A 17,514-nucleotide genomic window follows, 5' to 3' on the forward strand; every position below is an offset into this window, starting at 1 on the left:
ATACCTGCACCCAGGCCTGGTTTTCAGAATGTTTATAACCTTATTGAAATTAATAGGAGCCATGAGTTTGAGCAATCAGGCCCCTGCAAAATCCTGCTCAGAACTGTACTTGAGTTGTTCATGTGCTTTGACAGGAGCCCGATTGCTCACATACCATACATACATAATTGATGGTTGTTCTGAAATCCAGGACTAAGTTTCTAACCCAACGCTGTCATCTTTGGCAGCTAGTGCGGAGCATCTGTCCCTCTGATACACCTGTAAATGAGGTGGATCACCAGAGTCTCAAAAGTGACTACTTAATGGGGCATTCTATAGACAGACTTCCATGCCCAACCTCCCTAAATTAGAGGTGGTGGTAGTTCTGGAATGGTCACTGATCACTCCTAAACAAACACCCTGCAGACTTCATGCCAAATGGGTGATCCAACATCTTGTTCTGTTCAAAATATATTGTGTGTGTGTGCGTATATATTTGACTTGGAATCTTTTTGCCTTGCAGCTGAAGACAATTCAATTGACACCATAATGGAGAGGCTTTTAGTTTGCAAGAGAAAGTCCAGTGAGCAACAGACAGCTGAAGAGAGACCTGCCAAGAAAGTTGATGTGGGTGCACAGACTGACCTGGTGGGGAATGGATCAGAAATTCTTTGTGCAGCGTTCAAGCCAGCTCCAAAGCAATCTCCCCTACCTCCTCCTCTGCAAGCAACAGGGGGGACACTCCCTGCACCACCCCTCCTCCCGTATGGGCAGCCCACCCCCACCTCCCCTCCCCCCCCACCCCTTCCTGGTACACCTTGTGGAACGCCGCCTCCACCACCTCCTCTCCCAGGCATGGGCCCACCGCCACCTCCTTTACATGGCATGGGAGCATGTCTCCCCTCCTCCTCCACCACCTCTCCCAGGCATGGCCGGGTCACACCCCCCACCGCCACCTCCTTTGCCTGGCATGGGCAGCATGTCTACCCCTCCTCCTCCACCACCTCTGCCAGGCATGGCCCCACCGCCACCTCCTTTACCTGGCATGGGCAGCTTGTCTCCCCCTCCGCCCCCACCACCCTGCCCGGGTACAGGAGACATGCTAGTGGCACAGACCAGCTACTCCTTGGGATGCGCTCAGACTGACTTTCACAAACCAGTCCGCTACCCAACGCTCCGGATGAAGAAGCTAAACTGGCAGAAGCTGCCTTCTAATGCGGTGTCAGGTGTGTGAGCTCATGTAGTGTCCCAAACAGTATCAAAGAACCCATTTATCATTTTACTTTCTCTACAATTATGTTTTACTGTAGTTGTGGATTATTTTAATCTTCTAAAAAATACATGCAATTGTCAGTAAACTACTGCTCTAACCTCTTTCTGATGTACCCTTTTTTATTTTTAAATGCCTTTTGTCATGCAAAAGGCATAGATTACAAAGTTTGGCAGTATTTGTAGTACGTCTGCCTGGATGACACTGCGCTCAATGTAAGAATTTCACTGAAGGGAACATCATTTTAACACTGTTCTGTTCAAAATCACTAACAAATAACAGTAATTCAACATCTGGCCACCAGGTAGCACTGTCTGATATGCAATAATTCAAACAACAAAAGCCTAATATCTTTAAATGCTTAATACTTGCCAATGCAGCACATATCATCATTGATAAGTGCCCTCTTGCTCTTGCTATCCAGACAGTAACTCCATGTGGACATCTGTCCAGAGTATGGGCAGCCCCCTAGAGCCGAATTACTCCAGCATTGAGCAGCTCTTCTGTCTGCCTGTGGCACAGTCGAAAGAGAGGGAGGCTGCTACTCCTGTCAAGAAGCCTCCCAAAGAGGTGAGCTCTCATACTCATGAAAGGAAGTTTACTGTGTAAGCTATATTTATCACTGGATGATGTTGGCCTGGTTTTCTCTAGTTATTGACAATACCCGACCATTGCATTGTAACTTGTACTACAAAGTAAAATGCTACACTAATGAAGATCCTAACACCTTTAAACCGATTCTAACGTTTTTTCTGTTTGGGCATTCTCATTATGTTGTGCTTATTTTGTGTTGTCATAGGACATCACAGCTTTGACCTGTGCAAATATTTGGTTTTGGCTGTATACAGAGTTCTTTTTAATAACTGACATCATTTTATTAACAGATTACGTTTCTTGAACCGAAGAAGAATCTTAATTTGAACATATTTTTGAAGCAATTTAGGTGGTGAGTAACTTTTATAATTGGAAAAAGATGTGTTCTTAATGTGTCAAATGGCACTTCCTAGGGACATTTTAGCATGCTTGAAATGTTGATGCCTTGTAGAGTATATGCAGATTTTAAAAAAAATATGAAAATAATCTTGTTGCTGATTTATTTATCCCCCCCCCCCCCCCCCCCCCCCCCCCCCCCCAAACCATATTCCTGATAGTTGTAGTATTTTTTTTTTTTTTTTTTTTTTTTATATATTCACACATCTTGGGTAACTGTCCTCTTGCAACACTGCTGCTATTCTGAAATGAGCTGAGAATTGTGGGAACAGAAAACCAGCATAGAGAGTGTAATCTGGATGCACTGCAAACCTTTTTGTTTTTGCCTGGTGAACACTCCCAAGTAAATAGTTGAGTTATGAACCGTGCTGTGTGAATAAACATTTATACAGATATGATAATGTGTTAAAAAAATTATAACGCTGTGATACGGATAACACAGGACACAGCCAACTTTATGCGTTTCTTTTAAACTTTGCAGGGTGTTCTGTAACACTTTTAAAATGGTTGAACCAGCTGAATTATAAGCTGCTAAAATAATTACCCATCAACAATTGTATTTTCCAGATCAGATTTCTTCAGTATTTTCAGCCCAGCATACCTCCTGTCTAATTGTCCTTGACTGGTACCTCACCATGTCTTTCATTCCACTAGTTCCAATGAGGAGGTCGTTCATATGATCAAGAGTGGAGATCGATCCAAGTTTGATGTGGAAGTTTTGAAACAACTTTTGAAGCTGCTGCCTGAGAAGCATGAAGTAAATAAGCCCCCTGACTTCTCCATGTAACTTGACTTGGTGTTAACTTCCGTCCAATATTGTCTTCAGTAATACCACACTTTAGCATTTCATGCTTCTGGAGAGCTGCTTATCCAGTTGTCATGAAACTTTGTGTTGACATTAACCTAATTTAATGAGAGTATCAGATTCTGTTGATATATGGAGGTGTCTGTCCATCTGTAAGTCACATTTACATTCACATTACATTTTTGAAAATATATATATATTATAGAACAGAAAATACAGAACAGAATATGAAAACTACTAATGAAATTATTAATCACAATAAGCGATTCTCCATATTTTTTTTTTAATATATATATATATATAAAAAAAAAAATTATGGAGAATCGCTTATTGTGATTAATAATTTCATTAGTAGTTTTCATATTCTGTTCTGTATTTTCTGTTCTGTCCTGGCCATCCTCTTTGTCATCATGCTGATGGCTCTAATTTTGCATTTGCAGCTGTGATTTGGAGGGGGGGGGGGCATGTTTCCATGCTCATTTTATATGGATGAAGGTACAAGTTGGTCTGGTCTGATCTTGCACTATTGCACTTGCTTTGTTAAAGATTTTCATTGTGACATTTTTTTCATTCCTGCCTGTATCTAACATTACTGTCTGTTTCCACAGATAGCAAATCTAAAATCATTTCAAGGTGAGAAGGAAAAACTGGCAGAACCAGATGCATTCTACCTCCTCCTCCTTAGCGTGCCATGGTAAGTGATCAGCTATTTAAGTACGTGCTGCATCTTCATGACTGCAGTTAGTGACTTTGGGATTTTGCTATATGCCAATGCTGGCTCTTCAGTACATTATAAAGATCAAGGCGGAGTGATTTTATTTTTAGGATACTGTAAAGTGGTATTTGTTTTATGCATGCACACAGGATTTGAAATTCTGGACCTTGTAAAAATGGTCAATGACTTTGGTTTTCCTGAGCTTAATGATGAGCTGAAAAATGATAGTTTATCTACGATAAGATGTTAAGTTGATTTACAATGTTGCTATTTTTTGATGGAACAGAAACCCAGATATGTTTTCTGAAAGCACATTTTACCCTTAACGATAAGGAAGTATCAATAAATAGACATTGCTTCATGTTGAATATTATCAGTGTTGTGGAATACCACATTACATGTAATGCATTACTATAATCTGATTACATTTCAGTAACTTGTAAATGTAATGGTTCCTTTTTCAGACAGGTAATGAAATGTGGGAATGGATTACATTTTATGTGAAAGATAAGTTACGTGTGTGTGTGTGTGTGTATATATATATATATATATATATATATATATATATATATTTATATATATATTTAAATAAATAAAAAGCCTATCATGGAAATCAGAAAGCTTTTCAACAGTGCAACACTACATATCACACAAACACACTATATATAATCTTGCTCGAAAAATAGCATTGGAAGAGGGTGCAGCCTGACCAAACTGGAAAATGTACCTGGGAAGTATCTATGTAGTAATAAGTAAAAATAAACTTGTTTTAAGGCTCCTTTATCCAAGACGACTTAGAGATTAGGGTATGTGAACTATGCGTCAGCTGCAGTCTTGTTTACAATGTCTCACTCGAAAGACGGAGCACAAGGAGGTTAAGTGACTTGCTCAGGGTCACAGTGAGTGAGCTGGGATTTGAACCCGGGACCTTCTGGTTAAAACCCTTTTCTTTAACCACTGGACCACATGGCTCCTTGTAACTGTTCTATCATTTTCAAACTATTAAGTTATTGTAACTAGTTACAATTTTTTGCAGTTAACTAATGGATTGCTATTAACAATAACTATCCAGCACTGGATGTTGTACACATGGTTGGAAATTGAAATCTCTCTCTCTCTCTCTCAGCTACCAATTACGGATTGAGTGTATGCAGTTGTGTGAGGACACCAGCTCTGTGCTGGAGATGCTGCGCCCAAAAGTGGACTTGATCGATGCAGCATGTGACAGTAAGTAATGCTGCAACTCTGGGGAGGGGAGATAAGGATATAGAGAACCAACCATTCATCCTATTGTGAAATCTTGATATTGTAATGTGAACTTGTTTTTCTTTTGTAATTGGCAGGTCTGTTGACCAGCACTAGATTACCAAGCTTCTGTAAACTACTTCTAAAAGTTGGAAACTTCTTAAATTATGTAAGTATTAAATTTAAAAAGGTGTAAAAGTTGTTGCCTAATCCCCTCCCATCCAGATGTTTGCAGAATTGTTGAAAGGCAGTATTGTTTGTATTCTTTGAAATTATGACCAAAGAACTTTGTTTCATCAAAATAGGAATCTACCTGCAAGAGCAGGAGATCTGATCAAACTCAACAGTGTACGCCACAGATGCAGTTTTACAGTAATTTCATCAACCACCTGTAAGCCCAGGATAACCACATTGGTGGCAGATGCAATCTGGGGTGATTTTCCTCAGTGCTGTAAAATGCTTTGAGTTATTCTTCGGTAGTGTTGTGAAGCTGCTGAATATAGCAATGGGATCTATACTGATAACCACTATAATCAAATGTTTCTCTTATCTTGTTAGGGAAGTCACACAGGCAACGCGGAGGGGTTTAAAATAAGCACACTTCTGAAGCTGACTGAGACGAAGGCAAACAAGTCCCGTATCACACTGCTACACCACATGGTGGAGGTGGGACACAGGCTGGAGTGTATTTGCATCCTACTGTACATGATTCATTGTAGCTAACCCAATACCGTGGTGTATGAGCATGATACTGTACATTGTTATTGGAGCTAACAAAATGTCATATCGTTTTCATTCATTAAATAGGGGTCAGTTTTGAAAGAGACATGTGTTTTAGCAAACCATTTTCATTTTAAAACATGTGTCTGGTACCACACTAGTCCAGTTCTCAAGTATGATATTAAATGCTGTGTTGTGTAGACACTCGCCGTTTTTAGCACTTTAAGCCTGTTTAAAGGCAGCTAATATGATTTAAAGGCATAGTGTGGACAGGGCCTAAGGCATGGAAACAGAGCTTTCTTTAACCTAAAGTGTATAAAATATGTTTTCAAATTAAAATACATGAATAGAGCATGTCTTTTTAAAAATGAAAACCCTTTTAGCTAATGGAAGTGCAAATCAGCTATCATTTTATTTTATTTTATTGACTGCAATTACATTCAGTCAAAACTAAAATATTGTCTCTTTCTGTATTGAGCCAGTACAAATCTAAACTAAAATATTTGACCTAGGTGGAGAAATTATTTAATTATTTTTATTTTTTTTTTCTTGCGCTGTTAATTTCATTTCGTTGCATGGAATATTACAGGAATCGGTAATATTGCATTTTATTGTTGAATTTGGTCAGACTCATTTGACTAAGCTGTATTATCTTTATCAGATCTATAGTTTATTGCAGTGCTTGTAAAAGGTATTGAATGGTTATTGGTAGTGGCTTGCTTTCATTTTAATTCTGTGTGGGTTTTTTTTTTTTTTTTTTTTTTTAAGGAAGCTGAAGAAAACCATCCAGATTTGTTGCAACTTCCTGATGATATCGAATGTTGTTCAAAAGCAGCTGGGTAAGAAAACCAAGTTATTTTTTTGTGTGATTTTAATCATTTGTCCACTGGAATAATTTTCCATTCTGTTTTGATATGCAAGCTGTAAATTGCCTATATTTATTAGCATCCAACTACACATAGCAATGTGCCATTGGATTTAGATACTGAAAAGGGCACTAGCTGAAACATTTGTCAAATGGACTCCTCGATTCTACAGCATTTTAATGCATATAAAACAGAAGCTAATTACTGGTGTATATTCAACCCGCAGTATAAGTATTGAGTCAGTCCAGGCTGAAGCGAGTTCTCTAACCAAACGTCTGAAGGAGGCTTCCGGTAAAATAGCAGCATCTATAGAAGAGGTCAAGCTGCAGTATGCAAAACCTACACAGGTGAGTTAACAAACCATGTAACTTCAACCATTGTTTCAATAGCAATACAAATAGTGTTTCCAGCAGGGCTGAATGCCTGTATGATATAAATGATGTATTTGAATGTTATCTACTATGCTGGGACAGGGCTATGGAAGTCAGATTGCTGAAGTTTAGAGGCATTTGTACATCGGTCTGTCAGATTTTCCTTTTTAGTGTCTGCAGTGGATTTGTTATGGTGATGTAGCTTTTCATGTTACTGATGACTGGTAGGGAATCCATGTCACTAGTCCATTGTTATATCACACTTAAATTTGAACATAGAGCCGTGAGATGGTTCAGGCTAGCCAGTAGGCATGCAAATCGTAACTTTCTTTTTTTTTTAAATAAATGCAGGGTTTCTGCCAATGTGTTTTTTTTTTTTTTTTTTTTTTTTTTTTTAGAAATTCTTTATCTTCCCTGAAATATGTAAAACCTGCCATACTGCTCCAGCTTATATTTGAAGGTTTACATTGTATTTGCAGTCTGTGTACAACAGAGTACAGAAATTATGGCATGGCTTCTCACATCCAAGAAATGACAATGGGCAGCACTTCTATCAGTGCAAATAACCTCGCATCACAATCTAAACTTTGCATGGGAGTCTTCAGTCAGGATACCCAATGTCATAATGGAACTTGAGCCAAGAAACCCTGTTATAATGAAATTATATATATATGTGTGTGTGTATATATATATATATATATATATATATATATATATATATATATATATATATATATATATATATATATATATATATATATATATATATATATATATATATATATATATAAAAATATTACTGCCATTGAATGTAAACCAGTAACAGTCCATTCACAGCTGAATGGTTGGAGTATCTGAAGCCAGTGGGTTGATGCTGTCATTATACACGATATCCATGTCATATGTGGGTCAGTTTAATATTGGGTCAATATTAATATCAAGGATATTTTCAAATGGGAGGCATTCCTTTTCACTTATTCAGAATATCTCTGGATGTGTGTTTATGCTCCATTTTACTTGGGGGGCATTCCAAATATAATACTAAGTTTATGCAATGGCAAATTACTCCTGTGTTCCACAAATGCTCTCTTGCTTGCAGGTGTACTTGTTGAGTATACCAGCAGTATGTATTGTAATGTGATTTAGCTATGCTGGCCAAATCGGTCCTTAACAGAGTCTGGTATATTTTTGTACCTAGTCAATGTTTTCCTTCATAGAACAAACCTGTTTACCTCTTGAAATACCTAGACGAGTGAGCGGGCTCAGAACTTTCTATATCTGGACTGTGGCTTTGCCCTTTGACCCGGCTGGCATGTGTAACCATGTTCCACGTGGCACTGCAGGGTTTGATTTTTAGCCCAGACTTTAGCACGAGTATATTTTACACTAGTAGAGGGTGTTTGCTAATATGCTTTACTGTTGCTAGTGAGAACCTCAAATCCTCTTGAATTAGTGTTTGTATAAATCTGAAAACAGTAAACTATATTGTTGTGAAAGATTCCATAAATGGTAAGGTTCCATTCATGTACTGTATTTCATTTTACTGTTAGGAACTGAAGAAATGTACCAAGTATCTTTTTATACTATAGTTATTTAACCAGAATACTTTTTTATAAATATAGCTATTTTTTTTTTTTGTACCCAGATTGACTTCCAAAAAATGTGCCCATGGATTTTTGTTCACTTTTTTTTTTACTTTTTTTTTTTTTTTTTTTTTTTTTTTTTTTTTAAATATAGGAGAGTCTTGCTGCCTCTGAAGAGCTTGAGGATCGCTTTGGTGTCATAGAAGCCAAGAAGAAAGACCTGGCCCTGTACCTGTGTGAGGACCCTGCCAGGCTGTCTCTGGAGGAGTTATTTAATACAATCAAGACCTTCAGAGATCTGTTTCTAAAGGCAATCCAGGTGAAGATTTGTCCAGGTTGGGAAGGCAACCCTATTGAGTTTTAGAAGCCAAATGCAGAGCTTTTGTGTGTTGATTCTTTGAGGGAACATGATTGGACACTCCAGTTCTTTATCCCTATCTTCACATGGTCAATAAGTAAAGTGGAGTAACTGAAGCTTCCTTTTATTAAATGATAGCACAACATACAGCTGTACCATTTTTAGGTAAACTAGCGTTTTGTTACCTGGATATCTATAGCTTAATATTCATTTTAGTTCTTGATAGTTTGCTTATGACTTTTTGTGATGGTCACTATTGCTAAACATTGTATTTGAATTCACTGTTATCTAGAGTGCAGTAAGTATGGGCTGGTTTGTTTTCCAGGATAACAATACCAGGAAAGAACAAGCTGCAAAGGCAGAGAAGAGGAAGAAGCAGCTTGAAGATGAAGAATCTAAGAGACAAAAGGGAGAGAATGGGAAGATTAGTAAGTGTCCTACACAAGATGGAACCCCTCTTTTTTTGTGGGGTGTTTGTTTTTGTTTTTTTCTCTAAAATATATTCACCAGTTTTAAGGGGGTCCAGCAAGCAACTTTTAGCTTTTTACATGTTAATCAAACATTTGTACAGGAATGACCCATTGCATAATAGGAAAAGCAGAAGTGTATTGCAATATTTATCAAGATTTGGTCAATGCAAAACTGCTCAGACACTCAATGCAGGTCTGTAATTAGCTAAGCATGTTGGCATTTTGTACTGTCTGGTCTTGTCAATGCTTGTATTCCTTCCAGCTCTACTAGCTTTAAATATAAAAAAAAAAGGCATATGACATTTATAAAACTCTACATTCAAAAAGCTGCACTATGCAACAAGATAATTTCAGTGGAATTCCAAATAAGCCAGCCGTCACACTTATTTTTTGGTCCAGAAGTAACTAAGTGGGTTGTGAAATTGCTTTCAGGGGAAAGGATTAGTTTCTTTGGGTGTTGTGTGAACTCTCGACTCTAAGCGTGATGAGAAACTGCAGCTTGTCGGCTGATGGTGGACTTGAATTTTTGACAATTAATTTGCGCAGAAGGCAGTGAGTTAGGTGTACCTCTCTTGCCCCTCCAATGACAAGATTAACCCAGATGGCTCTTTGCCCCCATGCAGTTCGTAAAGGCCTACCGAAGCAGGAAGAGGTGTGCGTTATCGACTCTCTCCTGGCAGACATCCGCAAAGGCTTCCAGCTGAGGAAGACTGCACGGGGCAGGTGCGAATCAGAGTGCACTCCTACTAGTGAAACGCATAGAGGTAAAACAGATCCTGGTAAGAACGAGAAACCTCCATGTACCTGCGTTGCCAGCAGCCATGCCTCCCAACTAATCCAGCTTGTCGGCTTTGCTTTGCACTTAGAAAAGAGTTTTCTAGTATCAGAAGATTCAATCATGCATGCTGCTTGCACTGATACTGTACTAAACATCCCATTTGCTAGCAACAGTAACCATGATGCATGAGTAGAAAAAGCAATTTCAAGGCTGCAGACCTGTGTGTGTGTGTATATAGGTGTAAAAAAAAGATAGCTTAAAACTGCAGACAGCTGTAGTGGTATAGGAAAATTCTGGCAGTCTTGCATACCCTTGAGTGCTGAGGTTATATCGCACACTGATACTGCATATGCACTACTGTTCCACTGTCGTCCCTGCATTACAAAAAGGAGTACAATGAAGAATGAGACTAATCCCTGGCTTAAAAGTATAATTTATGAAGAAAGGTTGAGTTAATTGAATCTGTTTAGTTTAGAATAAAGAAGGGTGATTTGATTGAAGTTTGTAAATCCTTTAAAAGAGATGAAGGTTAAGATGTTGATTGAGTGGAGAAAAGAAAATACATAGACAGTTACCAAGTCATGCTGTTGCTGCTGACTCGTTAAGCTCTATTAAGAGGCAAGTACACAAAGTTCTAGGATCAGTTCACTACTAAGAACCGGACAAGCATTGTTCCATCCTTGTGTTCCATTAGTTTTGTGTAGATGGAAGATGGAATGTAGTTGTGAATGCAGGCTTTTGAATTTCCGTGAGGGATAAAGCTCTATTGCTGAGAATTATGCTGTTGGTGCCCATGACACGTGCCAGTTGATTTTATTTAAGGCTTGTGAAGAAAATGTAAGAAAGCCTTTGCATTTCTATAACTTCGTAATGTTGTAGGTGTGTTTTTTAAATTATAACATTTGTGTTTTTTAATGTATAATTATTTACTGTTTAGTGTGTGCAGTTTACTGTAATCTCTTGGTCTTAAATGAGAGGCAGGAGACTGCAACCGAACTGAAGCCTGTTCTATGTTTTTGTTTTGCTTTTAACTCTTCAGGCAGAAATGTCAATGCTGCAAGAGAAGAAGCAAAAGCCTTGGTTTCCGAGGCAACCAAAACCAGCAGCCGTCGGCCTCATTGCGCGGTTGTAATGGACAAAACAAGCAGTGTCATCTTGCCCCCTTCTGAACCAGACCTTGCAGTACCAAAGGAGGATACTAGTGCTGCATGTGCACAGCAAGGCCTTCCTCCATGCCAAGACACTACAGAAAAAGTCACTACACAACACGGCCCAAGCACGGTGACGCTTGCAGACACAGGGAATAATGGGAATCAATTGGACAATAATGGAAATGACACCCAGGAATCGAGTTCCCCTGCTCTATGTGAACCAGCTTTAGCTAGCCACACACTTCATGTTTTAAATGAGCAGTGTGAGGGTAATGGGGATGTTGATAGAAAAATAGGCCACGAGCCCAGTGCCGCACAGTTTGAACGTAACGGAAACAATAACGATGAAAGTGCCACACAGATTAAGCACAGTGATCCAAATGCACTTCTGCTTGAATCTGCAGAGCACACTGACAGCAATGGCAACGACGGCCCCCAAAATACCGCTTTAGACAGGACCACAAGAGAGAGCGACGTTCCTGATGGTATGAAGGGGGCGAGAGTCTCTGAAGAGCCATCGCCAGCAGTAGAATCAGAGCAAAGCACTTCCATTTCACGCAAGTCCACAAACTCCCAGAAATCTGCAGACAAAGGGCTGTCTAAACATGTTGGGAAGAATAAAAAGAAGAGTGGTAAAGGTAATCCCAGAATAGTTTTTGTGAAACTACCTAAAATATAGAAATATGCAGAATAAAGAGGCTGTGTATCTCTGTAAATATAAATGTTTAATTTTAAATATGGTCTATTGCCTACAAGTGCAGTGCATTTAAAAAAGAAGAGTTCACTAAACTGCAGTTTTTGAGGAATGTTGTTAGGAGTTTTGGGGACCACCTTGTGTTTTCATAGACATTTGGTAGCTATTTAATATTCTTTATGTTGGCAATTACTTAAGTACCCTTTTAGTTCATGTTTTTGAATTTGGTTTCTACTTTTCACATCGGTGAAACTTAAGCAAACCAATAAAGTATAAAATATCTTCAATGCTAGCCAAGTTCAACCACACTTCAGTCTGATAAACTAGAATACACTTTTGCTGCTATTCTCAATACAAACTCATACTTTAAGAGTGTGCCTGTTGATAAGTCATTTCTTTGGGTATTTTGAAAAGGAACAGATCATTAAGAAATGTATTTTGTGTCATTTTCAAGAAATACAATACTACTTATACCATACCCTAAAGCACATGAATTCTATGTTCGATGTTGGATGTAGATGTGCGAGGAAGGGTCTAAAAGACCAATGTAATCGATACACAGTCAAGCACATTTTGCAGGGGCTCTTTTTTTTTTTTTTTTTTTAATTGGTGCATATTATCAGAAGGAACATATTTAAACTGCATTAATAACGGGGTCATCTAGGATTTTCGACCTTCAATACCACAGCTGCTTTCAGCTACACAAAGATTGCAGCCATTTTTGAACATTGTTCTTCTGTTGACATAAACTAGCAGACTGGAGAAGCAGGGAGTAAAATGTTTGCCTAGCTGAACGTAGGTCAGATCTCCATTGGTAGAGTCTATTAAATGTATGTGCCTGTAAAGGACAATTGATAGGTTACTAGCAAAATTAACTAAACTACTTCAGTGTGTCAAAGGGCTGCCACAACCCTTGAGGAATTCTCTTGCTGTGGCGTCAACAAACAGAAATCCAGTAGCTGTTTGTTTTCTTCCTAGTCCACTTCCTGAGCCCCAGCCCCTAGTAGGGTTGAGGCAAAGGGCCTTTTTGGTACAAGGCTGTATTGTCTATACAACAAAATAAAATGGAAAACAAGCACTTATTCACTAAATAAAATGTTTTGATTAAATCATGTAAAAAATATTAGTTGCCACCCCGCCCCATAATTTCAGAACACTGTAGGTCAGGACAGGGTTTTTAAGTTGCCCTTAAACTGAAAGAAATAAACACGTGAACTGAGCACTAAACACTTGCTTAATTTGTACTGCTTCTTAATTCTGAATCATTGTGATAATGCAAAACTTACAAAATAAAAAAAAACATCTTGAATAAATGTCTGTAGGTTTATTCAAGATACTTTTTATTTTGTAATATTGGTATTTCAGTTAAGGTTGCTATTTATATCCTGTTAATTATATAATATAGCCCTAATTTACACTAACTCCCAATTAAATAATAACACTGATCAGATGTTCATGCTGTCTGGTGTCAGGAATAGTGAACAGCTGGTCAGTGTTAATGATTTGAGCGGGAGAGGGCGATATACTATTAGAAACTATATTAAACTTTTAAAATATATATTTTTAAAACTCTTAATAAAATAAATATTGATGGTACTTATTTAAAAAGCTATTGTATTGTAATACTGCCTTGAGATAATGAATTAACAGAATCAGTTTTGCAAAGGTTTAGGGCTCAATTCACACGTTGATTTCCTTCAGTTTAACGGCAACTTCCAAGCCTGTTCTCTCTCGCTGTGTTCTGGAATTATGGGACCAGGTGGCCAGGCTCTAGTTGCCACCCCACATTCAACAGTTTTTAGATTATTTTAATGTTGTTTAGGCCCATTTAGTCAAGTACCAGGTGCTACATTTTTAAAGTTTAAATTCATACTGTGTATGAGGTCTACATCAAATAAAAGCTTCAATCAAGCTCTATCCAGTTGTACAGATCCAGTATCTAAGGCAGGGGTCTTCAACCCTGGTCCTGGAGAGCCCCAATCCTCCAGGTTTTATAGGTGTCTTTACATCATTGGCTAAAGATCTGGAACACCTGTTAATCTTGACTAATTAAGCCAATAATTGGTTTTATTAAGTAACTGAGAGCTTGGTTAAAATGAAAACCAGAACACCCTGTCACTCTCCAGGACTAGGGTTGGAGACTTCTGATCTAAGGTAATTGACTTGACTTGTTTGGCCTAAACAACATCCCATAATGTAAATAGTTGAACCAAGTCTCAACTTCAAGGTAACTAGGTGGCAACTGACACATTTTTAAATGTGATTTCACTCAATGCAATTGTACAAAAATAAATGTTTTTTGGATTTTTTTAAACAGCAGTTTACAAGGAAAATGGACACACACAATCAAAACAAGGTTGTAGTTTACAGTGAGGTAGGTAAAAATGGGTGTGCACACTAACATTGTCAAGGGGATGTCCATGTGATTAATTACAGCTCTGGTCACTAACACACACAAATCTAACACTGTCATTGTTTTTTAATCAACTGTGTTTTGCATTTCCATCAGAAGTGCAGGACCTTTTACTTTCTTACTCCAATAACCTTCAAATCAATACCGACTCTAAAACTTTATACTCCTTTTAAATAATGTGTTTTTTCTGAGTAATTGAAATGCAGAGCCAGGAATATAAATAATACTTGGAGTACTGGGACTTTGGACTTTTCATTTGCCGATCAGAGCAGCTGTTGCTATTGCCTGATAAGTTGTGTGGCACGATCCTTGCTAAGATGAATACCAGTACATTGGCTTTCCAGACAGCCACTCCCCACTTCCAGCCCTGGTTAAAGTTCCTATAATTTAAGATACTAAAAATGCAAAATCACACATGACACCAAAGTAATAATTTTCCTACATTTTATTTTCATGTCCCAGACCCTTAAAGAGTTACAGAACATTCTGCAGCTCGCAACATTTAATCTGGAATCGTGACAGGAGGGGAAAAAAAAAAAAAAGTATATGCTAAGGGACATTCCCTTGTGCTGGTTTTATGTTCCCCTCTTTTCACCACAGTACCAGCATTGGTGCAAGAGGGATCTGGATACACAGCGATGTTTAGAAGAGCAAATCTTTGTCCTGGTGAATGTTCTGTTGTAAAAGTTGAAAGAAAACAATCCCTAGTTTATTTACCTCTGAGTGAATAAAAAAAAAAAAATCACAACTATCTCGAATGTGTTGGGGGGGGGGGGATGCAATGTGGGCAACTAGGGACACAACAAAGGTAAAGTATTTTTTGTCTTAAACACGGCAGGGGGTCCTGTTACAGTTTAAGAGTAAAAGTGAATTTTATTACTTTGTTTTTTTTGTCTTTTTAGTTCAGTAATGATGTTGCTTGTATCACTAGGCCTCAATGCTGTGATTAAGGTAGTGAAAGGGTTGTGTGTTAAAACAACCAGTAAATAGGATCTCCAGAGAGCCCTGATTGCTTCTGTGCTACTAACTGTTTTTGTATGTTTTTATATTTTATTTTTGCAGGTGGACCATGGAAGAAAGGCAAGACAAAAGCCAAAAGGCCATGTTGAGTTTGGGCAGGTGGCGTGCCTATCTATATGGTGTTGTCATTTTGTAAAACTGTAGGATAGTGTACTTCTTTGCTGCCTCCCTGATAATGCCATGAAGCTAATACTCAAGTGTTGTTCAAAGAAGACTTTTTGGGTTGAATCACAACAACGGGACTTTAAGTATCCCAGGGTTTACTTCCGGTCGTCCCGTGAATTCGAGGATCTAAAGAAACAACTGCCACTGATTAAGCCAGTCTTGCTTGAGATCCAGTGATTAAAAGGAAGCTTTAAGGAAAAGACTGCCAGTGATAGACACACACTTCAGGATTAAAGGGCCATGCTTATAAAATCATGTGTCACCATTTTTTTGTGAAAGAAATGCACCAGTAATATCACAAAACGAATACAATTTTGAAATTCACAGCCACTAGGGACTGGTCAGTAAAGAAGGCTTAGTACAGTAGATCTAAAATTGGAAAGGGACTGGAAGAAAGTAGTCTTCGTATGATGCTGGCCACAAGGAAGGATTTCACTATATGGAGAAAAAAGATTTAAAATATGTATATTATTAATTGAATCATATTCCTTTCAATTCTCTGTTTATTTTTTACAGACCAGCTTTAAAGTGATAAGGCGAGTGCTGTAGGTAGCGAGCACACATAACCAAGCAAAGCCGTCATTGCTTTTCTGGACGCACTATTTCCTTTCTACATGTGCTGCCTTGCATCTTCTTTTTAAAAAACTATACTATTCTGAAACCTGGCCTGTTACATAAAACTGCTCAAATAAAAAAGGCTTTCAAGTCGCAGCCAATGGGCCAAATTGTCTAAGCATGTACTTAGTAGCTGCTTCTGTGTTTCTAACTTGTATAAAAGCTAAAGTTGTAATCGTGTTAATTCAAGGACCCCTGTGGTGTGTTCTTGCTTCCTTTTGTAACGTTCATTGAAATCCCTTCAGAAAAAACAAAACCAGTGTAGACCCAAGCTTTATTCAAGCTCCATATAACTACTTGTGGTTGTTGCTGCTATTCTATACTGTATGTACAGTATACTTACAGAAGATTATAAAGTGGTTAAATTCAATGACAGTAAAAGAAAGTCCATGCCCTCCTTTATAAAAGTGTACAGCAGTAAATTTTTCAGTTTTCCCATGTTATGTTATCCAGTTACTATAGTTTATCATTTTACTATGGTTTGCCTTGTTAGAAAACATGTTAGAAAACTTGAGGAGGAAGGACTGGCCCCATATGTCAACTATTAACCAATCAGATTATAAATAAACCTGACACCCATCTTATGCGCAATTGGTCACATCCCTCCACCTCCACCAGACGCCACTCCTTTTTTCTGTCCTGCCGGCCAGGTAGTGGGTCATCACAGCAAGCAGATCTGAGGCCAAATGACTCCTCTTTATCTTATCTATTACTTATATATACTGTAAGCTGTCTTGGCATTTATACTGTTTACAAAACAATATTACCTGTATCAATAGGTTTGTATTTTCTATTGGTTATTATTCTGAGCGGCACATGATCATAACAATATTCTTCATGTATCTGACAACTTCATATACAGAACTGTAGTTCTTTATATTGGTTTGCCTTCATATCTTAAATAAAACCATGAAATACCATTCTTGCTTTTTGTTTATGTTTGCCTGAGGCATTTTATGAAAGATGTAATTCATTTTAAATCATATTCCAGCTAACAATGTTCCCTTTAATTGTGTTTAGTATACAATCCCTGTGGATCCCTATGCCACATAAAAACAGAACATGGAAAATTGAAAATGTGCTTACAAAAATCTTAAGCAAAGCTAATCTATGATGCATACTGTATATGTTTTAGCAGGACAGCTTCTCAAAATCCGTACAGTTCACATAAACCTTCTGCAAAGGTTATTAATAACACACTCAAAGGGTTTAATCATAATGTACAGTAGGTCACTAGCCACGTTACAGAAGATAAAGATAAATTTTGGACAAAAGATTTTACAGATAAAGCCTTCATTAGTCCCAG

At 38.0% G+C, this 17,514-nt stretch overlaps 1 protein-coding gene across 2 annotated transcripts; it reads left to right on the plus strand.

Moving 5' to 3' along the window:
- Window positions 1–804: 804 nt before the first annotated feature.
- On the plus strand, window positions 805–17,128 carry LOC121330222 (inverted formin-2-like). Of its 2 annotated transcripts, none has more exons than XM_041276564.1 (16): window positions 805–1,205; window positions 1,674–1,819; window positions 2,134–2,195; window positions 2,894–2,996; window positions 3,653–3,738; window positions 4,886–4,986; window positions 5,103–5,173; window positions 5,563–5,670; window positions 6,493–6,563; window positions 6,817–6,937; window positions 8,699–8,863; window positions 9,228–9,330; window positions 9,996–10,151; window positions 11,190–11,939; window positions 14,313–14,369; window positions 15,471–17,128. In XM_041276564.1, exons 1-15 carry the CDS (start codon window positions 860–862, stop codon window positions 14,366–14,368), a joined length of 2,445 nt encoding a protein of 814 aa, XP_041132498.1. In that variant the 5' UTR covers window positions 805–859; the 3' UTR covers window position 14,369; window positions 15,471–17,128. The 2 variants fall into 2 exon arrangements, with proteins under 2 accessions (XP_041132498.1, XP_041132499.1); XM_041276565.1 differs by having other exon boundaries at window positions 9,996–10,136.
- Window positions 17,129–17,514: the final 386 nt, after the last annotated feature.

The sequence above is a fragment of the Polyodon spathula genome, chromosome 17 (genome assembly GCF_017654505.1).
Source record: "Polyodon spathula isolate WHYD16114869_AA chromosome 17, ASM1765450v1, whole genome shotgun sequence".
NCBI lineage: Eukaryota > Metazoa > Chordata > Actinopteri > Acipenseriformes > Polyodontidae > Polyodon > Polyodon spathula.